Here is a 26237-nt window from a genome sequence, read left to right on the forward strand (position 1 = left end):
AACTTTTTTTTTTTTTTTTTTTTTTTTTACATTTTTGTTTAGATTTGCAGTTATTTTCACATATCAAGGATTCTCAACCTGGGGCGCACCCACTTAGGGAGGTGTGAATACTTGTACGAAAAGAAATACAGTAAAATTCGGGAAGTTACTTACTTTTATCAATGTCTACTCTTCAATTTACAGTAAGCAAAGTTTGTTACATTTGATTATTACACCGTTAGAAACAAATATTTTTTATCTTAAAAACCTCTCATCTCAGATGAGAAATAACAAAAATCAACGGATAATGTCACAAAAATGTAATCGATTTAGTAAGAAAATCAACTTTTTAAATAATCAACTTAGCATAAAACATGACCTGATCAAGAGAAGGGAATGTCATTTTTGCATTATGTGATGCAAAATTGTCCTGAATCAGTTAAATAACAAACAACTTTTTTTTCTTTTTTTCTTGTAACCCAGTCTTATATAAAAAAAAAAGTGCAACTTACCACTGAGCTACAACTAACTTTTTGGGGGTTGCTATTCTTTTTTGTTTAAATCACACTGGCATCAGTGTAAATTTGGAAATGACAATATAAAAAAACAAAAAACAAAAGTGTACATACTTCAAAGTTCACTATTGTGTGCAAGACCAGACCAAGGCATGGTGGAGACGCTATGGAACGACAATGAGGAGATGATTTACCCCCAAATAATATGAGCAAATTTGTTATTTCACAAGTGTGTATCTGGTAGCTCTTTGCCTTAATCAGTATCCTAATCAGTACAGTAGCTCTCAGTTACAAAAAAGATTTGTGACCCCTGCTATACAGCATGCAATCTAGGGTTTAAATTTGGTGACTAGTAATCTGTTGACTGATTCGTTACACTCTTTTACCCCCGATGATCTCCTTTGTTGTTTTGCAAACCCAAATGTTTTCAATCCACAAACAAATTAAGGAATCAGCCTCACTGTTCTAATACTTCTGAAGGAAAATGCATGTTTATGTAGTACTTGCTTACTTTTTGTACCACATCCAAAATCTGCAGCAGCTAATCAAAATGTAAATGTTTGTATGACCTTAATTAATAGCATTTGTTTGATGATTTAATGACAATTACACTTTGGAGAGTTTGTTTTATGTTTGCGCCATCCTTACACGACTGAGTACAGTACTAGAAACCTGCCTGTGAATATTCTCATTCATCCAGGTAATTCCATTCTCAGGGCATTGAATCGATCCTGTTCTGGTTGTCTTAGAAAAGTAGTAGGTGCTGTCCTAACTAGCCTGTTAGAAAGGTTAGTTATCAATTCCTGAGAGTAGAGTGGACTGGGCTCACCGCGAATAGCAAAAAATCTGTAATAATTAGCAGTCATTATAGTTGCCATGAAATTATTTTCATAAAAAAATTTTTTCCTAATGAATGGGGAATAAGCAGGGGCTAGGGTCATAAAAACACAAATAATCAGGGGATCAGGAAAAAATACTGCAAATAAGTGGAGGATTCTGGGAGTACTAGGTGATAGGTTCCCCCCAAAAAAATCTGAAAATAGGTGAAGCCGTTAATACTGAACCGGTAATATGCGGAGGTCCACTGTACTGGAAACCTTCAAACACGTACATGTTTTGCGCACAGACCTACCAGCTTTTGTGCGGAAATTCTGACCCTGACACAACGGTTCGAAGGTCAAAGAATTGGTTTTCCCAGCTTTTACCCTATGATTTATTCATGAACCCAAGTGGAGGGAGAAAGAGACTGCATGAGCAAGGAATCCACCAGCATGAGGCCTTTTGATGTGGGCAAATCAAATTTTCTTACACTGCCATCTAACAAAATGCACGACACATCGTTTGCGTTAACACACCGTCAGACTTATCCTTTCCTATATGTGCGTGTTAGTGTTGCGGGCACACACGCATGCACACACTTGGGGAACACATGGTCTTTGTGATGGCCCCGTGTGTGAAATAGGAGGAGATAACATGCAGAAGATTAACCTTGCAGAAGGAAGAGGTGGAGGTGGGGTAATTCCTCCATGTGCTCGCTCCATTGCGCTCCCTGACACATAATCATACCTCTCAGTGGCCAAGGTAGCCCAGCTGTCCACAAGCGTTTTGCACAAAGGTTGACCTCATATAGTCTAAACCAGTGATTTCCAACCTTTATGGAGCCAAGGCACATCTTTTACAACTGAAAAATCTCACGGCACATCAACCAACAAAAATGTCACAAAAAGTGGATACAATAATTACTGCATGTACTTCCTGCCATCTAAGATAAGACCATTCATTTGTTCTGTCACTATGCCTCACTGGCATAAATAGATGAACAAAGATACATTTATTGTAAATGTAATTTTTTGAGCAATTAAGTAAAATTTGATAATTTCCCACGGCACAGGTGAAGAGGGCTCATGGCACACTAATGTGCCATGGCATACTGGTTGGGAATCACTGGTCTAAACCCTTGTTGCTGAAACTTGCAGGTAAAAGAAAAGCTACCTGTTCTTCATGTTGTTTCTGAAGCAACATTTATTTGATGTCAAGGCAAGGCCTGCATTATCTAGAGTCATTATGAGAACTTCTTAAATGAGTTCCACCAATTTCTTTAAAAGTTACTGAGCTTGACATGAAATAGTGTACACTCACCAGCCATGATTTACAGTGAGGTACACCGGCACAATCTAATGAGAGCCAGTAGAAGAGATGGAGCAAATATTTGACTATTGCAGAGATGACAATAGTAATCACCCTCACCAAGACTTCAGTGCACTGGCATTTTCACAATGTTGAATAAAAAAAGCCAGGTTCCACTATACTCTTAATTAATGGTTTCTCCTTTGGCCCAAGCGACACACCTTCACATTGGTTTGTGGCGAGGTTTTTATAGTAACAGCACTACAAATCTACTTTGTTACAGATGGTGTAAAATATCACGAATGGAAAGGCGGTGCCATTTAGATTTTGGTTGCTGCGATTTTGTCACTACAATGACTCAAAGGGCTAAAAGTGAAAGGAATTGCAAAAGTAGCCGGGCAGCCCAGTTCACAGCCGCTGGGCCAGAGCAGACTGGACGAATAATGTTTTGAAAATGTTTGATATCGCAACAAACGACTTCTCTCTTTGACCCTTCCCTTTTTTCCCCATTTGACTGCTCTTTCATTATAATCCTTCCTCACCAACTCTCTCTTATTGTCTCTCTACCGTTCTCTCTTCCAGACTCAGTGGTCACAGAGGCGAGGTCACACGCTCCACTCTTGGCAGGCTGCACTGTGCGGAGCTTTTGCAGGTGCAGAGGATTATGGGTGCTGCTTTGAGAAGAGGTGGAAGGGGAGGGATGGTTGGATAGGTGAAAAGGTGGCTGGGAGGCCAATGTAGACAAGCCTTGTGGGTTTCCACCGAGCTGAGTTCTGCTGCTAAAGCTCACCCTCACTCACACAGCAAATCCGCTGAAGAGGCTGGCGGAGAGACAAATGAATGCAAAATACAAGAAACCAATTCCAGACTGAACGGCATTAAATTGGAAATCTGTACTACAGCGAATTTGCGTTGTTTTCGGGAGGGAAAATGTCAGCCAATGCACAGCATACCAGATCAGACTTTATGATCCTGTCTCAGCCTGGATGAGTATCAGGGGAGATGATAGGAGCCTGTTCCAGGGAATGGGTCCCTGCAGCTGTGCGACCTCCTGAGCACTGGGGCCTGCAGTGGTTTGTAAAAGACAAACTAGTGGGAGGGTTTGCTGAAAAACAAGATGAATGAGGGAAAAGAAAATAAGACAGAAAACAGTACCTTCAACTACAACTTGAACAAGGATTATAAATTTATAATAGATAGAGTAGAGATATGGAGCTTCACCCATTTGTATTATCTCCAGTTAGGTAGTTATACATCTTTGTTAGTAGTAGCATTTTTACATGAGAAGGTTTGTGGTGAACAAACCAGTATGCTACAAAAATTCAGATGTGTTTTAAATTCCCATTCCTGTTCTAAAAACGGTTGTGATTCGCTGTACAACATAGTAATTGAAATACAGTACAATTTTGCAGACCAACATAGCTAGAATTGCTCTGATTCTTCTTCCTGGTCATGTTCCTTATTTTCCCACTTCATAGGGTTAATTTAAAACTCCCCCTGCGACCAATGCAAACAATGGCATATACTGTACCCGTAACACCCACTAGGCTGGTTGAATGACAGTCTAGGAGCGGCCAGATAGCTTTTGGGAACAGAAAGTCAGTAGGCACACATTATGAAAATGAGGCTAAAAACAGCACTGTAAGGAATATAACACATTTTCCCACACACTATACATTTTCAATTGAATCTCAGCTCTTGAATGCCAGCTGCTGGATCTGAGTGGGGCACTGGCCCTTGTGCCCCTAATGCAGAATTGCCGCTGGTACATAGTTTATCTGTTTAGCTCATAGGAACTTTGAAAACAATATTTGTAGATACAATTCAAATTGATGGTATTCTGCTTTCAGAAAAATTGCATAATGCCAGGTTCTTACAGAAATTTTGTTTAAAAAGCACAATACATGGGGCCGTTGCCTTGTAACTGAGCGTGACTTATTCTGTTATGATAACAGCCTAAAGGGAAAAAATACAATAATTAAGAATATATTTAACTGGCATTCATAAAATGTATCACAAAGGGGTACCAAGGGCAAGTCACGTCCATACTTTCCTTCGAAAGAACTGCAATTTCCAGGAGGGATCCTTGAGTTTCAAGCGCCTCCCTTGCATTGAACTTCTCTCTCTCATTCATTCAAGTGCTTGACTTTGGAAATGCTTACGCAGGCGTGTTTAATTATCCTAAATAGTAGTCCTGACCCTGCTTGAACCACCAGAGGATGAGGCAGGATTACACCATTAGGGGATTTAGGTCTAATTTTCACTTTTTTTTTCCAGCTAAAGCCAAAATTCAGAATACTGAAATAAGAATAGTGCCAAAGACATGCTTCGAAGTGAAGTTGAATCCACCCAAGAAAGATATAACTGTATGAAATAATAATTATAATCAGCAATTGACATACCACCTCCATCACATCACCACTACTACTACTACTTCCACCACACCCACAAAAGTCTCATGTCATCACTTGATTGTGTGTCGCTCAAGGGAGGAATGAATCATTTGGATTAAAAGTGCGTCTGCTTTTTGTAGGGTATCACCTGAAGAACACCATGATGACTCTTCATTGTTTAAGGCTGCTTTAATACTGTATATTGCTGTTACTGTGGTAGCGCATATGGCTCCTTCTATGCTTATTTTGTATTTAACACTGCACCTTTAGTGTGGCTCTTGACAAATATTTGTTTATCACTGTAGGTGCGGTGGCGGCACTTGTTACCACTCCTCTCGATGTTGCAAAGACTAGGATAATGCTCGCAAAGGTATGCAAAGCTTTCTCACACTCTCTCTCTCTCTCTCTCTCTCTCTCTCTCTCTCTCTCTCTCTCTCTCTCTCTCTCTCTCTCTCACACACACACACACACACAGGCCATTTTTAAACAATCCTGTCAGGTGATGCCTCGCAGGCTGCAAACTGAATGAGGTAGAACCAGGACACTGAAGAAAGACACACACACACACACACACACACAGTGTTAGTGCATGGTTTGTGTTAGAGGGGAGGACCAGAGAGGACTGCGTCGTAAGAATTTCCATCTCAAGGCTGCTTGTCTCTGAGAGGTGAACCAGAAGGTTTCACGTGTTAACTCTTCGCAGGACGTCCTGGACCCTGGACACCCATGTACACGCACGTTGACTAGTAGCTTCCCTCTCTCAGCCCCCTCTTTCTGACTTTTCTCCTCTTTGGGCCTTGGCTTCATCCGACTGTCTGGCTACCCTCCCTGTTCTTCCCTCTGTGTATTTAAGGTAATATGTTCAGACTCTAATCAGCCCACGCACACACACACATTTGCAGTTGCTTCTTGGCTCAAACACGGCGTTCCAAGCCCTCTCCACCCCCAGGTTTCTAGCTAATGAGATACTGGAATTAACGAAACAAAGTCTTGATTTCTTTCAAAAAACGATTTACTGGAAGTGAATCGGTATTGACTGTCCTGTAAATAACATGTGAAAAGCAGCTGCTGTAATTTCCCATCAGCACAGTAACTTGGCAGGTGCAGAGCATCAGTTAGAATTTGATAAGTGTGTTTTAGATTCCCCAAAGACGGGCAGATCGTGCTATCACACACACCACAATTGTTTTTGTCATAAATCAAGCAAATTAGAAGTCTAACTTTGAAGTTTGTATTTTAATCATGAAAACACCATTGCCATGTAAGTGAACGGCCAGAATGATATAGCGAAAGTTGGAGTCTGTGCTGCTCAAGATAGTAAATGTTGCAGACATATTACTGCCATAAATCAAATTCTCAAACCAAATGCACAGAGTAGTGTTTAAAAATGGATAAAAGGAAGATCATCACACGCTGTTAGTAATACACTGAAGTAGGGGGTGACTTGCGCCGCACTGTGCCAGGGAACAGTTCAGGGGGTCAGTTGGGATCCTGATCATCTGTGACCCAGATCAACATGGTGTTTGGATAATTAAACTGTATATCAATGTCATTTCCATTTTCACCTTCAACTATGGAATGAATCATTGCAGACTAAACTTTGTAAAATATTCCACCAGGCAAAAAAACAAAAACAAAAAAAAATCGACAAGTCTAGACGAAAGTGGGAAAGTAGAGAAGTGGCTGGAAGCAGGCTTTGTGAAACGCAGCTGAATGTTTGGAGCCCCCCCGGGAACTCCTGCCACACGAGTAGCACCGACATGCAGAGCGACGTGCTGCTGTTGCAACAACAGTCATTCCTGCCATTCAAGTCATTGTGTGCAGCAGTTGCTGTAACTTTTGGAAAACGTTCTCCTTGGGAAAATATATCATCTTATTTGGCGCCTATGGAGTGTTTTTGTGAGTTCCGGCATCCTCCAACATTCCAAAGAAAAAATGTCTGACAAGGAGAGAGAGGCGGTGTTGGTCATTGTCATCCTTCAGCCACGTGCTGCCACATCCATAAAGAATATACTCTTTTTTTGTTTGTTTGTTTTGGTATCCTCTCACATGGCTGAAATGTAGGAATCTACCTTTCGTTCCAGCAGATGTGGTCGTCAGGATTCATAGCAGACGCTTCCCACTGTTTCTTTCATGCTCAGTGAGCCACACACATACTGACTTTCTGTCTCTCTGCCATGTGTGCTGACTTCATCCGCACTGGCCCCGTCCTGCGGGTCTCTGCCACCCTACAGTGATGGATCCAAAACTCTCCGGCCGGCTAAGCCTTATTGTGTAAATAAGAAGCACTAGACTGTAGGTGTCTGTGTGCGTGGCGCGCACACTGTGCACATGAGAGTTTGTGTGTGTCTGTGTGTTTGGCTGTACAAATGGCTGACTGGGTTTTTGAATAGGTCTCTGGCCGTGTGTTTGAATTGTCACCTGGCTGACACAGCTGTCCATGAGGAGAAAAAGGTAGAGGAGGGTGGATGAAGGAAGCTCAGCTGAGGAAGACTAAACAGTGTCTCTCTCTGAGAAGCAGGAAGTGAAGCAGACCTTTTTATCCATCATCACACCTTTATTTTCTGTCTCATTCTCTCTCTTTCTGTCTGTCTGTCTGTCTGTCTGTCTGTCGTAGGCTGGGTCAACCACGGCGAGCGGCAACATCCCACTGGTGCTTTGTGACGTGTGGAAGAGTCGAGGGCTTACTGGGTGAGTGTGCAAAGGCCGTCTGTGGTTGTTTTAATAGCAAATAGAATCTAAGGCACCTTAATCTGAGCTCCTTTCGAAATGTCCTCTCTGACATGATTTGCTCTCACTTGGCCTCGTCCCTCATGTAAGAAAATTTAAAAACAGACAAAGGCCTTGCTGCCAAAAGGGGTGAAAGTACAACCACAGCTGAAAATCATGGCGTATAAAAGTTTTTTTATGCCATGTGTTGTCGCTGACTTATTAATGACGGTGTTACAAAGGCCCACTGGAAAGGTTTATTTGCTTTATGATGTGTTTATGTTGCGAGTCGAACAAAAGGCTAAGTCCAATAGGCCACTTACGACTGCCAGCACTACTACCGAGCCCGATTCAGTAAGCCCTTATCTGGATTGTGTTTCCACCATGGGGTATGTACAGTAAGTGGAATGGTTATAAATCCTTCATATTAGTTGCAACAGTGTAACCAGGCAACCAAGAGAAATACAGTGCTAAAAAATAAACAACCAGTGGAGGACATCCAGAATTGTTGTTCTTTCTTCCACTTGCGGCAGTTTATTGTTAAAGGGAAGCTTTGTTTGGGGGGAAAAACAAAACTTGTTTGTCATAGTCCATTTCCATTCTTGCACAAACGTGATGAACCTCTCTCAGCCAATCAAAAGACTTCACCTCTTAGGTTAGTTGGTACTGTACCCCAACCTTCGGCTGACTAACATGACGTGGGACTAATCGGTTATTTTGTTATGCTTCATCTTTTGGCATTGAAGAACACACATAAATTGTGTACTGAACCAAACGGAATTGAACTGTATTACAATATTGCCTGCATTCAGTATTTCCTCGAATGGTGCCCTCTACTTTAATAGACACCATGTCTTAGTAAGTCACCAGATGTGTCGGCTACTTGAACAAATAAACTCCTCTCCCCAAATATATGCCAACCCAAGGAACAACTGGTGGTTCATCCAGCTATCTCTAAATAATCTTTACTATAGTGACATTCCAACAAGGCAGTACAGTAGTACTGTTTAGTATGCTTCACCGTGGTTTGGTTTGAGTGTGTCATGCAGGTGTGTAGCTGATGACAGATCAGTTTAGCAGATACCGCATGAGCTCTGTGACATCATAACAGCAGCAAAGCGCGTCTCAGATAAGAGTAGTCGTCTCCCAACCCTTAGTCCCCATGACTATGGCGAAGTGTCCTTGAGCAAGATACTGAACCCCCCAGTTGCTCATGATGCGGGATTATCATTAGGTGAATAAGGAGACAGCGTTAAAGCACTTTGAGTACCTTTAGGGAAGAACAGTGCTATACAAGTTAAAGCCCATTTACCATATAGCATGTAACATGCCAGTGAATTCAACAAAGACAATAAGAAACACAATGGGCTCTATTTTCGCGAACAGCTTAAATCAGGTGTGGTGCAACTCCGTGGAAGTAGGTTAGACCAGGTTTTCAGTCTGCACCGTTGTGGGAGTTGGCACAACTGACTTCAGTCGCCGCCAATCAAAGTGTCTCCTTTCATTCCCTTTAAATGTGCCGCAATGAGTCTTGCATTGAGACTTCTTTATGTGGAACAGCAACCTGTGCGTCACTGCAGCATTGTCACTGCTCTTGGCCGGTCTGGCATCAGACAATGTAATTAAATACAGCATGAGCTGGTGATAACCATGGGCAACTTATAAATGTCCGCTGACCCCACCTTACCCACCGCCAATCGTTTGTGCATGTGCTAATATGAAGCAGCTTCACATTGTGACCATTACACATTTGTACAAATAAATTCTATATATTATATCTTAAATTTGCACTTCAGTAAATGAACTTTTTCGACAATTACTTGAGTAAATGCGGTGAAAGCTTAAGCTTAATGCACATTTGGTTTATTTATGCATCAAACACAAGTGCTCTTCTTCCACTTACTGTGTCAAAAGCACACAAACAACTGTGACATTGTTTGTTTATGTTGGCTTCAGTGTGGGACACAAATTAAGTGCCTCTATAGCATTGTGTTTGAGAGTAGCCCGGCGGCAGTACCCCTAATCCGATCTTTGATATCGGAAAATTGGTCAGATGTCAGCAAGAAAATTTGTATCGGATCAGATCGGACTGGATCTAAAATCTCAGATTTTACCACTCTGATACAAGCAGTCCATTACTCCATATACTGCGTGCAGTTCCCAGGTGAACACAACAACAGGTTGGTCAGGAGCTAAAATAGTAGCAAGGAGTAAGTAAGAATGAATGTTGCTTGCATAAAGTCGTTTATTGACACTCCAGTTTAAGTTCAATGTAAAACGAAACACGCACAACAAAATAATTACACCTATTGAATATTCAAATACATCACTTCATTTCTTTCTTCGTTTTTGTTCACAAAAATTACGAGCTAAAAGCTAATACACAATCAACAAAAAACACAATTGATGAACTAATGAAAATTTGCATTGAACTTGCGGCACTTATATCTCAAAATAATGAATATTGCTACACAAACGCTGTATCAACACATATAACAATACTCTCTGGCATAATTCTTCAAACACTGAAAAACGAGTTCTAATAACAATATTTGATTGTGACTTCTACTTTCTTTGTTACTGCAAGCGTGTATCTCATTGCGTGCACCACACTGCCCCTCAGAGGTCAAGATGTGCACAGTAAGAACCGCAATCCCAACAATGCACACAAAGACGCCTAAGCACCTCGAGCCTCACTGCATGATTCCTATCCGCCATGACGTTAATAAAACTAAACCTCAGTTGCATCAAGAAGTTAAAGTGTGGTGCCGTACATGTGGAGAAAGCTGATGTTCCCACCATATACTGATAGTTTAAAAAAACAAACTTAATTGGACTTTATTTTGCACTTTAAAAGTATAATTAGTATTTATTATTTATGGAGGTTATTTTTCATGGTTTTCAAATTTATTTTTTATTTAATCTATTCCATTATACTGTATAATATCTTTAAGTTAAGCAGTGGTTGTTGTTGCAATTTAAATGTGTGTATTTTGTTATTGTTTTTATTGAAGTTACTTTTTAGGATTTTCTAATATATTTTTATTTTATTTTATTCAAATGTAATACAGTCTTATTTTTAAAGTTACTTTATCTAAGCCATCAGTTAATAATAAATGGGTCAGTTTTTCTCATATCTATTGTTGCTGATTATCGTTCTCTGTTTGGGTAGTATCACTTGATCAAGCGTTTTCTAACATTCTATACAAAGAAATAAGTAAAAGTATGATTATTGCCGATATTGGATCAGACCGATATCGCTATCTCCCAAAACTCAAGGCTGCAATATTGGAATCGAATCGGAAGTGAAAGCGTTGGGTCGGGACAGCCCCAGGTTTATCACATACACCAGCACTAGTTGTGAATTCTTGTTTGTACCAGTGGGGTGTCTGTGGGCTGAGGTTTGGCTGGCCTCTATGGAAAAGGTTCATTCCTCCAACAGCAGTAGTAACCAAGCAGTAATGTGGAGGCGAAACCCTTGATGGTGGTCCCTAATTCCGCCTCCTTGTCCTCTTTGTTTTAATGCACATGTGCTGTTTATGTAACTAGAGAAGAACAGAGAACTCAAAGACAAGACATCAAGTGAGAGTAAGAGAATGAGACGGGAAAGTGGAATTGAGACACAAAAGAGAGTGTGTCATAGGCTGAAGGGGGTGCCATAGTACCGCAGGGCCAAAGGCCTTGTGGTTGCACTCGGGCATGGCTGATACAAATTGCTGAGGCTTTAAAGCAGTAATTATGTTAATAGCCCCAATTGCAGTGTAGTGACGCTCCTAAATACTTCCATGTGTGTGGCGTTCCCCAGAGACCTCAGGCGAGGAGGGAGCAGCACGGCACAGCAGACGCTCTCGGGAACCACAACAGCAACCAAACTAACAAGCTAATTGTACTCCACATCTTTCTGTAAACAATTGAGGAGACTGAGGAAAAGTAAACTGCACTATGTTTAGGGTGGAAATCATTGCTTCTAAGGCAGAGATGCGACCATGTAATCATGCATATCTATTTTATATGATTTCTCATAGCCAATTATCAGAGTTAACAAGATTGATGACTGTAATTTCATACACTGACCAGCCACTTGCACAATATAATGATACAATGATGTCAAATATTAGGGTTTTACAAATATTAAATAAACCAAACATTTTTTGGTTTTGATTGACACTGTCAGAGAGGTGTTTTTTTTTTTTTTTTTTTTTTTTACAATAGGTTCATTGTTGTGATTGTTGTTTGCAATAATGTGCAACTGTACTGCATCATACTTAGAGCTTTTGCTAATATTTTAAGTTCTTACTATGATGCAGTACAGTTGTAGAGCCCTGGAAACTACAACCACAATAATAAACATATACTCTTTTTGAATGAATACCTCTCTGACACGTCAATATAATTTAGTATGGCATTATTACTATTTGTAAAGGCAGACTATGTCATAACTACAGCTTTTATTGTTTTTGTGAGAAAAATGATTTTAGCAAATGGCTGCAATATAACAAAGAGTGAAAAATGTAAGTGGGTCTGAAAGCTTTCCGTACCCACTGTATATCCACTCATATATACCCCCTGTCATATTGGAATGAAAGTGTAGGCTACACCTTTTTTATAACCACTACGTGGCGGTGTCATATTAGAATGAAAGTGTACACCTTTCTCATAACCTCTAGGGGGCAGTGGCATTTGGAATGAAAGTGTACAGATTTTCTATAACCACTAGAGGGCGGCATATATTTATAAAATGTGAAAGTTTTTTCTATTTCCCCCTGTACCTATGTATAATGCGCACTATTGACTTTTGCCAATTCTTTGGGTGGGAAAATGCGCATTATACATGAGAAATTACAGTAATCATGACTGGCCCCACATACAGTACATATTCAACGCCCACCCATCAAGATTTTTTTTTTTTTACTGCAGTTCGGACCTTCTTTTTGAAATCTCCTCTGTTCTTCTCCACTCAGGCAACACCGTGAAACTATATTTAAGCCCTTTACTCAGGAGAGGTCATTTGGCTCTCAGTCAGGGAATGCCAGAGTGCAGCAGCAGGTTAGATTGTGATGTCACAATGAGTCAGGGTGCGCGGGGGAGCTGAGGAAAATATTTGAGCTCTGGGCTCTGCTCTGACGTATGAAGTCCACAGGTGGGCCCAGTCCCAGACATGAAATGTAATTCTAGATGAGACATAACAAGATTGTTGAGTTTAAAATTAGCTATGTTTAGCTGAAACAGACCATCGCAGGGGGTTGAAATATGCTGCCGCTTGCTTGTTTATGTTTATTTTATTTTTTTCTTTCAAGCTTTCTTTGCTTCTACTGGCTTGTGGCCTGTAATCTCCTTTAACAGTTTTGCGGTTTGCAGTAAAGATAAGTGGTTCTGCTCGTGTTCTGCAAATTTCACATCTGTATGGTGTGCTTTGTTTAATATTTCTGATTGTTTGGCTCAAATATTCAACATGCACAAATACCATCTTTTCAAATCCCTGACCGGAGATATTTGGATCGTAGTTTAGACGGCTGGGCAATCTTCATCTGACAGCTTTGCGGTTTTCAATTATTTAATTTCAGTGTCTTTTTTTTCTTACAATTGGCTAACTTCTGGAACCCGGAACTTCCGGTACAATTTATTTATTAATGTTTTCCCTAATTGTGCAGAAAGATGCAGAGTCCTCGAGCAATTAGAGCAGTTTCAAATGACTAATAGAACAATAGTCCGGTGCAATGACCATTGTGCAAAGGGCGCCGAGACTTAAAGAAATTTAAGCAGTTTAACGTGACTAGTAGTGCGCTAATCTGTGACAATGTCAATTATGCAAATGTTGCAGAGGCTACTCAGGCACATGAGTGGCCAGTATTGGTCAACAACAGATATGCAAATAGTGCAGCGTGGCGAGACTACTACAGTAACGTATAATTGGCCCGACAGAAATGAGACAACAAACTCGTGACAAAAAAATGGTAGCATGTTGCAATGGAATTGTAAGTTAACTGTTTAAGAAGTTAATGGCAAAAGGGAAGAAGCTGTTTGAATTTCTGCTTGTTTGAGTTTGCATTGTTCAGTAGCGCCTACCTGAGGGAAGGAACTGGAAGAGGTGGTGACCAGGATGTGGAGGGTCCAAGAGGATTTTGTATGCTATTGTCTTAGTTCTGGCAGCATGCAAGTCCTCAAGGGTTGATAGGGGGGTACCGACAATCTTTTCAGCAGTTTTTGATTGTCCGTTGCAGTCGGAGTTTGTCCTTTTTTGTAGCAGCACCAAACCAGATTGTGATTGAAGAACACAGGACAGATTCGATGACTGCTGTGTAGAACTGCCTCAACAGCTCCTATGACAGGCCGTGCCTCCTCAGAAGCCGCAGGAAGTACATCCTCTGCTAGGCCTTTTTCAGGATGGACCACTTCAGGTCCTGAGAGACTGTAATTCCCAGGAACTTGAAGGTCTCGACAGTTGACACAGGGCAGTTGGACAGCGTGACGGGCAGCTGTGGCGAAGGATGCCTCCTGAAGTCCACAATCATCTCTATAGTGTTGAGCGTGTTCAGCTCCAGGTTGTGTCGGCTCCACCACGGCTCCAGCTGTCAGTAATGCAATGCTGTCAGTTAACCCTTATTTGTGCATCCAACCAAACTCAATGCAGCTCTGTCTACATTTTGGCTTTGACATGATAGCAGGGGCGTCACCTGCATGACACATGTGGGTGTTTCTGTATGTTAATGGTAGAGGTGTCCCGATCCGATCTTTGCGATCGTAAATCGGTCCAATGTCAGTTTTTACTACTCTTAGGCAAGCTGTCCATTCCATGCTCCTCTCCAGCACTTCTATCTCAGCAGTTCCCGGATGTCATGCAGACCCCACGTGATCACAACATCACGTTGCTAATGTGCTAACATAGTTAAGAGTGAATGTTGCTTGCTTAAAGTCGTTTATTGACACTCCAGTTGAAGTTCACTGTCAAAATCAAATACAAATAAACTCAAATAACAAAAGAATTCCTTCTTGAATGTTCAAAACGTCACAGCTTTTGTTTCTGTCTTCGTTTTTGTTCACAAAAATCGCTCGCTCAAAGCAAACACAATGAATGCAAAACACCATTGACGAGCTAATGAAAATTAGCATTGAACTCGCAGCACTTATATCTCTCAAAAAGAAATGCAGAACAGCTCACAGACACATTTTCAGAAATATGCAGATAAAATTATTTGTTTAATTTTACACTTGACGGGTGAGCATGCACGTCATATATCCAATTATTCGTATACAAGCCATTTAAAAAGTAACTTTTCCATAATGCATTCTCTTAAAAAAACTAGAGAGAGAAAAATCTAGGTCCATGCATGCAGCACTCTTTGCTTCCCTCACATCTGCTTTGGGCGCAAGTGTTTGGCCGGCAAGACAAATGGTTGGCGAATAAACAAGTGGCGAAAGACAGATACCGAAAAAGAGCATAGGTTGGATGACACAGCAAGAAAAGGAGAAGGCAGAGATGGAGAAATCCCCCAAAAATCTAAGCCATCTGTGTGGGGGGGGGTAGCGGGAAGGACCCGTGTGGATCTGGCTCTGACCATCAGTATGGCACAGAGAGACATAAAGGAAGGAAGGGGGGAGCGGCCCCCTGGGGTTGGGGGGGGGGGGGGGGGGGGGCGATTGAAGCCAAATCCCTAAAACAGCTGTGGGTAACTGGGATAGGCTTTGAGCTGTGGGTAACTGGGATAGGCTTTGAGCATCCTTCGAGCTCTGCAACACACACGCACACACACACACGCATTAAGCCCGGGGTGTGTAAAGTATGGACCACGGGTAACATATGGCCTGCTCCGTTCTTTAATTCGGCCCACCGAGCAACATTATCAGAAGTCCTGTAATATTTGTTGCATTCATTGAGCTGATTTTTTTGGAGGTAAAATTACATTTATTATTTTTTAATTAATGTATCTCATAAAATAATTGGTTAATTAATGTATTATAAATAATAATAAAAAAAGTATCTAATTAAATTTAAAAATTGCATGTACATTTAATTTTTAACATTGGCCAACTGGTTAGGACATCCGCTTCACAGTTTCCGAGGACCCGGGTTCAAATCCAGCGTCGCCTGTGTGGAGTTTGCATGTTCTCCCCGTGCCTGCGTGGGTTTTCTTCGGGCACTCCAGTTTCCTCCCACATTCCAAAAACATGCATAGTAGGTTAATTGGAGACTCTAAATTGCCCATAGGTATGAATGTGAGGATGAGTGGTTGTTTGTCTAAATGTGCCCCGCGATTGGCTGGTAACCAGTTCGGGGTGTACCCCGCCTCTCACTCCAGTTCACCTGCGACGCTAGTCAGGATAAGCGGTTAAAAAATAAAAAACAATTAAAATTGGATAGAAAATAACAAATGTCCATGAATTCTTGTTTTAGACCAGAAATGTTTTTGTTTTTTTTAAATCTCATCTACGAATGACCGGACCCATCTGTCTGTTTTGAAAATCAAATGCGGCCCGTAGGTAAAAAGACATGCCCTCCCACCTGCTCTAAACCTGAACCTGCAGGCAGACACACACAGAGAAAGGTGCACAAATATTTAGTCCAGCTCCACTCTCCACATGAGCTTCAGGCAGAAGCAGAAATTACACAACAGTTTATGCAAACACAACATTGTACTTTAACCCTCACCATACAGCAACGGTGTGTTCAAGAGCCGCCGGGAAAAAAGTGTGAGAGTTCCAGACTGATCAGGGAATATCCGTCCGTTCATCCAGCGTCTGTGGCGCTTGTCCTCAACGGCTCACAGGTGAGCTGCACTTTATCCCAGCTGATGTTGGGCAAGAAGCGAGATAGACCCTAAAAGGGGTGACAAACTCATTTTTGTCACGGGCCACGTTGTTTGTACACTTTCGCTCAGAGGGCCGATATGACTGTAAAACCATGTAAATGTTTCATCGCCTCCTCATAGTATTGCATATGATATGCACAACAAATTGATGGAATACTAGTTTTGAAATCAGAAGTCAAGGATAATAGTTTGTTTAACCATTGTTCAAGTTACTGTGAAAAGGGGTTTGATAAAAAATCCTTGCAATACCTCGTTATTATTTAATACTTATAACAATTTGAATTTTTGGTCAAGATTTTAGCCAGAATCATGGAAGTTGATGCAAATGATTTGCTTTCACAGGCCACATAAAATGATGCAGGGGGCCGGATGTAACCGCCGGGCCTTGAGTTTGGTACATGTGCCTAAAGTGTTCGCAAATCAATCGCAGGACACATTTATAGACAAACAACTATTCACACTCACATTCACATCTGTCGGCAATTTAGAGTCTTTGGTGAATGTAACATGCATGTTTCTGGTATGTAGGAGGAAACCAGGTACCCGGAGAAAATCCACACTGCACGTGCAGAGCAACCAATCTCCTTAAACCCAGAAACTCTCGACTGTGAGACAGACATGCTAACCACTACAATATTGTGCACTTATCCAGTCTTTAGGACATCATTCAATTGTTATTTTCACAATGCTGTAATGACCTTATGTAACAACAGTGTCTCAGAAGAGGGCAGACCTCCACCAAGGATGAACAGCTACAAAAAAAAAAAAACATTCCTGTGACTGACCAATTGACCGTTCCAGGGTGTACATCGTCGCTCGCCCCAAGTCAGCTGGGATAGGCTCCAGCTCACACATGACCCTGAATGAGGATAAGTGGTCAAGGTTGCATGGATGTTAATATACATATACATAGAGTGGTTATGCAAAGTATTCAAAACCTCTTAAATTTTTCACTCCTTGTTATAGTGCAGCCATTTTCTAAAATAATTTTTCATTTTTTCCCCCATCATGTTGACAGAAAAAAACGGAATTGTTGAAATTTTTGCAGATTTATCAAAAAAGCAAAACGGAAATATCACACAGTCATAAGTATTCAGACCCTTTGCTGTGACACTCATATATTTAACTCGGGTGCTGTCCATTTCTTCTGATCATCCTTGAGGTGGTTCTACACCTTCATTGGAGTCCAGCTGTGTTTGATTATACGGATTGGACTTAATTAGGAAAGCCACACACCTGTCTATATAAGACCTTACAGCTCACAGTGCATGTCAGAGCAAATAAGAATCATGAGGTCAAAGGAACTGCCTGAAGAGCTCAGAGACAGAATTGTGGCAAGGCACAGATCTTCCCAATGTCACAACAATTTTTTTGCTGCACTTAAGGTTCCAAAGAGCACAGTAGCCTCCATAATCCTTAAATGGAAGACGTTTGGGACGAACAGAACCCTGCCTAGAGTTGGTCGTCAGGCCAAACTTAGCAATCGGGGGAGAAGAGCCTTGGTGAGAGAGGTAAAAAGAAGAACCCAAATATCACTGTGGCTGAGCTCCAGAGATGCAGTCAGGAGAAAGTTCTAGAAAGTCAACCATCACTCCAGCCCTCCACCAGTCGGGGCTTTATGGCAGAGTGGCCCGACATAAGCCTCTCCTCGGTACAAGACACATGAAAGCCCGCATGGAGTTTGCTAAAAAAAAAAAAAAAAACACCTGAAGGACTCCAAGATGGTGAGAAATAAGATTCTCTGGTCTGATGCGACCAAGATAGAAATTGTTGGCCTTAATTCTAAGCGGTATGTGTGGAGAAAACCAGGCACTGCTCATCACCTGTCCAATACAGTGAAGCATGTTGGCAGCAGCATCATGCTGTGGGGGTGTTTTGCAGCTGCAGGGACAGAACAACTCTTTGCAATTGAAGGAAAGGTGAATGCTGCCAAGTACAGGGATATCCTGGACGAAAACCTTCTCCAGAGTGCTCAGGACCTCAGACTGGACCGACGGTTCACCTTCCAACAAGACAATGACCCTAAGCATACAGCTAAAATAACGAAGGAGTGGCTTCAGAACAACTCTGTGACTGTTCTTGAATGGCCCAGCCAGAGCCCTGACTTAAACCCAATTGAGCATCTCTGGAGAGACCTGAAAATGGCTGTCCACCAACGTTCATCATCCAGCCTGACAGAACTGGAGAGGATCTGCAATGAGGAATGTCAGAGGATCCCCAAATCCAGGTGTGAAAAATGTGTTGCGTCATTCCCAAAAAGACTCATGGCTGTATTAACTCAAAAGGGTGCTTCTACTAAATACTGAGCAAAGGGTCTGAATACTTACGGCTGTGTGATATTTCAGTTTTTCTTTTTTTAATAAATCTGCAAAAATGTCAACAATTCCTTTTTTTCCCTGTCAATATGGGGTGCTGTGTGTACATTCAGGAGGGGAAAAATTAACTTAAATGAATTTTTTTTTTAGCAAATGGCTGCAATATAACAAAGAGTGAAAACTTTAAGGGGGTCTCAATACTTTCCATACCCACTGCAGTTGCCTGAGCAGTTAGCACTATTGCCTCCCAGTCAACGGCTCTGAATTTGAATCTTGGCTCAGGCTTTGCTGTGTGCCATTTGCATGTTCTTCATATGCTTGTGTGAGTTCTTTACGGGTGGTCCGTCTTCTACCCACGGTCTAAAAACATGCGTTTTAGCTTCATTAAAGAGCACATCAGAGGTCCTCAATAGGCTAACTACAGTCCAGAACTCATAATAGATACAAGAAAAGTGGGAATAATGACCTGGTAAATTACACACTAAGCATCTTTTGCTTAAATGCCCACAGCATTGAATTTAGCGGTAGTGGTGTAGCTGGCGTTCCGGATGGAGTACAATCCTTTCACGCAGGGCCTCCACGGGAAGCCGGCAGCGTTGGATGATTCAAGTCTTTGTTTGGTGTCAGTGGACCACGGTTGGTTGTTTTCTCCGCTGTTGTGCGGCGAGCCTGGAGAGTTCGGCCTAGCCCCCTCCAGCCGCTAGCTGTTGAGATTCTATTAAAACATAAAGTAGCGATCCAAGAAGCACTGAATTTTTGACTGGTGTACTTTAACAGTAGTAAACTAGAAACCATGTTACAGTGGAAATGAACATGTAAATTACTGTCGGAAAAGGGTAGACAGCTTCAACATACACAATTAGCGTGACACGCACAGTTGTTGTGACTTTGGGCTTGTCCCAATGTACACTACAGTACACTTCATGAAACCAGTTTTTTTTTTTTTTTTTACATTTTCGCTTATGCTTTGTGAATTTTCATAAAATGAGTGCTATTTTCATACGTATGGCATTTAGATTCATTTTAGTGAGGAAAATGTACAGTGGACTCATACTTGCTGTTCAGCAACAGCAGATTTACCTAATGTTCTTCCCAATTTTTTGTTTAAAATTTGTTCTTCTTTTTTTTTCCGTCCCCCTGCATTTGATATCCACGTCATTTGCGTTACAACCTTGGTCACAAATGACAAATAACAAATTTAACTATAGGTCAAGGTACCATTGTAGGTTGGTTGGCGTTGTTGTCGTGCTGAAAAGTGACTTTCCTATTCAGCCTAAGCTTTCGAGCACACGTTTTGTCTAGTATTTGGACATATTCATGACTAGAAAGGCCACTGAAGAAAAACAAGACATGATTCCACTGCCATGCTTCACCGTACATATGCTGTTCTTGTGGCGATGCAGCATTTCGCTTCACAAAGTCTCTTTATTTTACATTTTAACTTAGATACAGCACGGCTTAACATTCACACACAATTTCTGCGAGGAACAGCAATTTGTAGTTCATCGTAGGACTGTTTGGTCTAAGATTGCTTTTGTCCGCAGGCTGTTTGCAGGCAGCGTACCGAGGATGACCTTCATCAGCGTGGGCGGTTTCATTTTCCTGGGAGCCTACGAGAAAGCCCGCCGGACTTTGTTGTCGTGAGCACGACCTCGACGTCTACTACTGTTCCCATCCGCAAACCACAGGCGGAGTAGCGAAGAAGGCGTCTGTGGACGTAGCACCCAGGGGCTTCCATGCTGCAAAGAACTGGTGTCGGCAAGAAGCTGGTGGAACACCCAAGCAGTGGTTAAAAGTCACTTTTTTTTTTTTTTTTTTTAACAACAAATGTGCATGTACGTGAGAAGCCTGGTGATTTGTAGGCTTTGCACGATCAGGATTTTTGGGGCCCCTCACTGATCAGCAAGTTGAAAAAAACGATAACCGATCACCGACCGATCACAAGATGGAGCAATGTGTCTATTTAAATGACTTGTTCATTTACTTAATTGCTCAAAAAATTATATTTACAATAAATAATGTGTCTTTGTTCATCTATTTATGCCAGTGAGGCATAGTGACAGACAGAACAAATAAATGCTCTTCTATTAGATAGCAGGAAGTACATACAGTAATTAATGTATCCACTTTATGTGACATTTTTGTTTGTTGGTGTGCCGTGAGAGTTTTCAATTGTAAAATATGTTCTTTGGCACCATAAAGGAAATCACTGCTCTCGGCAGGTCATGTATTCTAATCAGTCAGGTCAAACCAACATTACAACATGACAGAAATAATGGGTACTAACCTACTGTAATTAAATTACGTTATTGTAATTACATTACTTCACACACACCGGAACCTTAAAAGATGATTTGACAGACCGCCGGTACAACCGTTAGTTCTAGCACTAGCTTGCTAGGCTACATAACGTTTTGTTGCCTGCTTGCGAGCCGTGTCGTATTAAAAGTACGTGAACATACCTCAAGCAATCCTTGAATTAAAGTCCTTCCCGAGCACCGGTGACCACCAACATACGTTTTTTTCCCCCCATTTTGTTCTTATAATATACACAAAGATTGTTCGATTGTTGTTGTCTTGGCCATGGTAACAAGTGTATCCGGTCACGTTTGAGTTGACAAGATAAAGCCCAGTGATCGTAAAAGACGGGATGCGGTGGTATCGGAAAACATGATTTTATTGCAGTAGTCTGACATAGTGCAATCCGAAAGAGCACATTTGTCTTGTTGTCTGTCCCACACTTTATTTAACTTTAATTTTATTTAACTTTATTGGCATTCAGATATTTACAGTACTATGTCAAAAGAAACGCGACAAGACTAAAAATAAACTAGCTGTTGGATTCAAATATATCGTACACAATGGCGACGCGGCGCAAATGTCTTTTGTGGAGTCATTGATCAGCGAATTATGACAAAAAAATGCTCATCGGCCGATATCGATCAGGTCAATAAGATCGGTGTAAAGTCGAGTGATTTGTTTTCTGCTCTTGCTGTAATGAACAAGTGTTCACTAGTGTAGCAAAGGGGTGGAAAATGTCAGGTGAATTTCTGTTAAGTTTCCAGTAAAATTCCATCAGAAGTTAAGCTTGTAAATTTTAGAAATATTTTAAATTGGAAGCTTCCCGTTGGAATTAACTCGAAATTGAGGGGAATTTAATGAAAAAGCATCATAGTCAAGTCAAGCAGAAATATATGTTTGTCATAAGCACTAGGCAAAATGCACTACTGTATAAAACTTAACTTGGACTTTCTCTAAACTTACGAATGTATGTCCAAATGTTTAGCTTCAGTATTTTTTTGCACAACTTTCTGTTTTCTAAAGAGGAGCTGAACAGCAAAATTCAGAACAGGTGTTTGATCCATAGTTAGACATAAATTCCCTGGTTCAATAAGAGTTTGTACTTAAGCAGTCCTCTTCATCTGTCTCTTCACGTTTTGACCTCATGAGACCAAGACGACAACTAACAATTGATCAATAGTACCTCGCCAGGCTTCAAACTGGATGTTTTCAGAGGGAAGACTCTGTTGAGCTTAGCAGGTCACAGAGCAACAGCAGGTAGCAAAACAGATACAGAGGGACTGGAAGAGTCACAGAAAGGCATAGAAGTGGACGTCCGACAAACCCAAATGCAAAAATGTATGATTTGTTTTCACATTTATGAATAGTTCATCCTTGGTGGAGGTCTGCGCTCTACCTAGTGGTGTTTTGGCTTTGTCAAATCTTCAAACTGTCATGGTGGACTGAGACTTGTCTCATGCAATTTTTTTTACATCTGCTTTTATCTATTATAAATGAATAGTGGACATCACACACATCTGGTAATTTTGCTTCTCTGCTTGAATTCTCTCGTTATTGCTCTCCATTGGCCAGTATGTTGAAAACATGATAAATCCAGTTAGGGGGAGTATATGGGCGGCAGATGCCACACAGGTGGGATTGTTTGTCATGCTGCTTTTCACCAGGCTGTTGGACAACAATGGTCAGCGTGTGCGCTACCATCGTCCGGTGGCAAACGTCCATCTGGACTCCACGTTGACTGACCCCCAGTCAGCTCTGACTCCATTGCTAATATTTTAAACAACCCGCAAAAGGGGGAAAAAAATGCCTGCTGTCTTTGGAGCTTCAGGAGACATTCCTGTTGGGAAAATCAGCCACGCATGTGTGTGTATGCGTGCTTTGAAGATCAAGGTCTTTTGGTTCCATGTCTGCATTGCATGCTTCATTTGAATTGATGACTCCTCTATAACCCGCAGGACATGTGATCTGTGTGCTAAACGCTAACTCAGCTGCCGGCCGTGTGACTAAAAACAAAACACACCTTGATCCTGTTTAGAAAAACAACCACAAATCCAGTCTGTAAAAGCCAAATGTGATTTTATTAGACACTTCAATACCATGGCAGACACTTCACCATTTTTTTTAATGCTGACATTCAATGTGTTTTAATAAATTAACGTTGAGCTACACTTCTAGTTGTTTGTCCCTTTTACCCGCTACACTGACTGTGATGGTAACAGGTTATTGCTGCCATTCAGGGGAGTGTCCCCCCCTGTTTACCTTGATAGGGTCACAGTTCAGATCAAGGTAATGCTGAGAACTTGGCTGTTGCTTATGAATTCACTTTACAGCAGTAACACAACATACAACAGTCAGTATTAAGCAGAGAGTCAGTTCAAATGCCACCCAGATGACAACCTTTGGAGCTGGTGAGGACCCAAAGTCAAGATGCAAAGCTTCTTGTTAGAGAATATACTACATTCCTGCTGAAAGACATCATGTCATGACCATGAAAGGAGCCAACAAGTGCTTTCGTTGGCAGCCTCCGACAATCAGACACACCGACATCGTTTCCACAAAAGGCTTGTCCGTCATACGACATCCATGAATAATGAAAGTAGTAATGATCATTTGGCTGTGACTGGTGGCAGAGAAAAGAAAACATTTAAGTGCAATCAAGTGTTTTGTTTGCAATAGTGTACCAGTGTCTCTCAGTAAAAGCTCATATATGCTATTATTACACATTGATTTCTTTGACCATGCAATAAGGCACCGCAGCTGACTGTTGGTAAAAGCTGAAAAAGGGCATTTTTTGTTTGTTTTGTCTTTTGAATAAAAATACTATCACTCCTTTCTTTGTCATGCACATAAATCCAAATACTCTTTTGTAAAAGATATACTATAAGAAAACTCTTATGTACAGTCTCCTGTCCCTGCACGTTCACATACTGTACATGGTTCCCTACATTTATTTGCCGCAAATGCAAGTCACATTTTTGGAGCTAGAATTCTTACTCGTCACCTCCCAAAGGAAGGTTTTTAAACTATGTACAGCACATACGCTCAGATGGGACGCTACCCACACAAGCTCCGCCTTCAAACTCCGGATTCCCCCCTCGGCACTCCAAGATCCAGGAGGCTTGGGAGCACTTCGCCTCGATATGAGGTAGCAGTTTATTTCCCAGTGCAAAGAAAGACAACTAAAAAAGGTTCACGGAGCTACAGCGAGTCCACCGCTAGTCCCTGGCTCTCCTCAGGTGAAGCACTTTCGTTGGTCGAGACATTTAGGGAGTGTCTGTTGGACAGCAGAGTCTGCCTGAGCTCAGGCTCGCAGTCACTATCGAGGTGTCCTCGACTCGCCAACTTCACTGGAAGGTGGAAAGAATCCTCCTGCGACTTGTACGCAGATGGTGTTTCTCCCACTCTGCTCGCTGGGGAAGTCAAGAAGAAGAAGAAGAAGAAACACGTCAGCAACACAAATAGAGCAGATGCACTTGTGTGAGTGTACAGCAGACCTAAGCAAAGTGTGGCCCGCGGGCTACATCTGGCCCATCCAGCGTCTCTGACTGGCCCTTGCAGTTTTCATGAAGTCAAAACAAAATGTGAACTATGCAATGCTTTTACTTTTACTTGCCTTCAGTGTGGTACCACGTTGTTCCACAACATATGGTCCCACTATATTGTGGATTTTCAACTATTGTGGGTGGGTATGGAATGTATCCAGCGATAAATGGAAGTTCACTGTACAGGAATTCATATGGAAAACTGGAAAGCATTTTGCTATGGCCCTCGACCGTTCCAGTTTCTCACATGGCCCCTTTGGAAAATTAATTTCCCGCCACTGACATACAGTATGTGCAGTGCTGCACTATAAGTGACTGTGTATTAGCGGGCAAGTGCTACTAGAAGAGTTCAGTAGCGAGCAGGACAAGCTGAGGCACGTGATTACGTTTTTGCCAGCAGCGCCCGCTTGCTGTCGCATCTTAGGGGAAGCAACAGTTACACTACGAGGGGATGGTCTTAGCCAATCAATCAACAGTGACTACCCACATTGTACCTACAGACATTTGTCTCCACATGCATTCTTAAATTCCAGTCAATGTCTGCGGGCTGTTTGGAAGAACATGTGTGTCTTTTTTACCTTTTCTATCGCACTGATTCATTTGCAGCACGCTATGGTTGTCAGAAATTCCTTGAGTGTCCTTTCGTATGCCGTTGCAGAGGGGTGCCGTGCGCTCCCCCGGGTGGCAGTGAGAGTAGGGCGGTGGAGCATGGTGCTGATGGTACTCGGTAAGTCCTGCCGGGGCAAAATTGTGCACCTGGTAGTCTGTGTCTTTGGAGAAGTGGTCATTACTCTCCATACAGTCTGTGCACATGACTGGACCATCGAAACCTGCAAGAAATAAAAAAAATGAAGTGTACAAAGTGGCGTGCAAAGGGGACGGGGGAGTTCGGGTGGCCATTAAAACATTACATTTAAATTCCAATGCACAAGCCAACTGCAACCAAATAAAGTAATGAACATGACATGGTCATATAATCTAGGGTGAGGAATGAGCACATCTCATTACGTAAACTGGATTCAATTAAAGTCAAGGCATTCACACGCTACCTTTGTTTGCTTTTTTACAAAAACCACCACTTTATGAAACTATCCATCCATCCATGTTCATTACCTCTTATCCTCACTACGGTCACTGGCTGCTGGAGCCTATCCCAGCTACCATTCGCACTCACATTCACACCTACGGGCAATTTAGAGCCTCCAACCAACCTTAATGAAACTAATTAAAGTTAATTGTTGTCTCCAGCTGCCACGTAGCTACCGTAATTTCTCGTGTGTAATGTGCTCCCATGTATAATGCGCACTACCAAAGTAGACCTCAAAATTCTGGAAAACCCTTCTACCTGTGTATAATGCATTTTTACAATGCATAATTTTGCTTCTACCCATATGATCAAAACATGAAGAATTATTCTGAAGAAGTTAAGCACTTGATTTGAACATGTATACTTTTTTATTTACTTGCTCTTATTTTGAAATTCACAGACTTACTTTTATTGAGTAAATGACAAAACACACAGTTGAGCTCATATGTTTGATTACCCAGG

General features: G+C 41.6%; 2 protein-coding genes across 4 annotated transcripts in view; one reads left to right on the forward strand and one right to left on the reverse strand.

The window, feature by feature from the left end:
- The window catches only part of slc25a26 (solute carrier family 25 member 26), an 83961-nt gene extending 60647 nt beyond the window's left edge, over positions 1-23314 (forward strand). For both annotated transcript variants that reach the window (XM_061783557.1, XM_061783558.1), the window contains 4 exons: positions 3204-3273; positions 5320-5384; positions 7632-7705; positions 20390-23314. In XM_061783557.1, the coding sequence (XP_061639541.1) occupies positions 3204-3273; positions 5320-5384; positions 7632-7705; positions 20390-20489 (309 nt within the window). In that variant the 3' untranslated portion in view covers positions 20490-23314. The remainder of the gene's footprint in view (positions 1-3203; positions 3274-5319; positions 5385-7631; positions 7706-20389) is intronic.
- The window catches only part of lrig1 (leucine-rich repeats and immunoglobulin-like domains 1), a 54961-nt gene continuing 51929 nt past the window's right edge, over positions 23206-26237 (reverse strand). For both annotated transcript variants that reach the window (XM_061783555.1, XM_061783556.1), the window contains 2 exons: positions 25267-25518; positions 23206-24556 (listed from right to left, as the gene is read on the reverse strand). In XM_061783555.1, the coding sequence (XP_061639539.1) occupies positions 24345-24556; positions 25267-25518 (464 nt within the window). In that variant the 3' untranslated portion in view covers positions 23206-24344. The remainder of the gene's footprint in view (positions 24557-25266; positions 25519-26237) is intronic.

Source organism: Phyllopteryx taeniolatus, chromosome 9, assembly GCF_024500385.1.
Source record: "Phyllopteryx taeniolatus isolate TA_2022b chromosome 9, UOR_Ptae_1.2, whole genome shotgun sequence".
In the NCBI taxonomy this organism is placed as follows: Eukaryota; Metazoa; Chordata; class Actinopteri; order Syngnathiformes; family Syngnathidae; genus Phyllopteryx; species Phyllopteryx taeniolatus.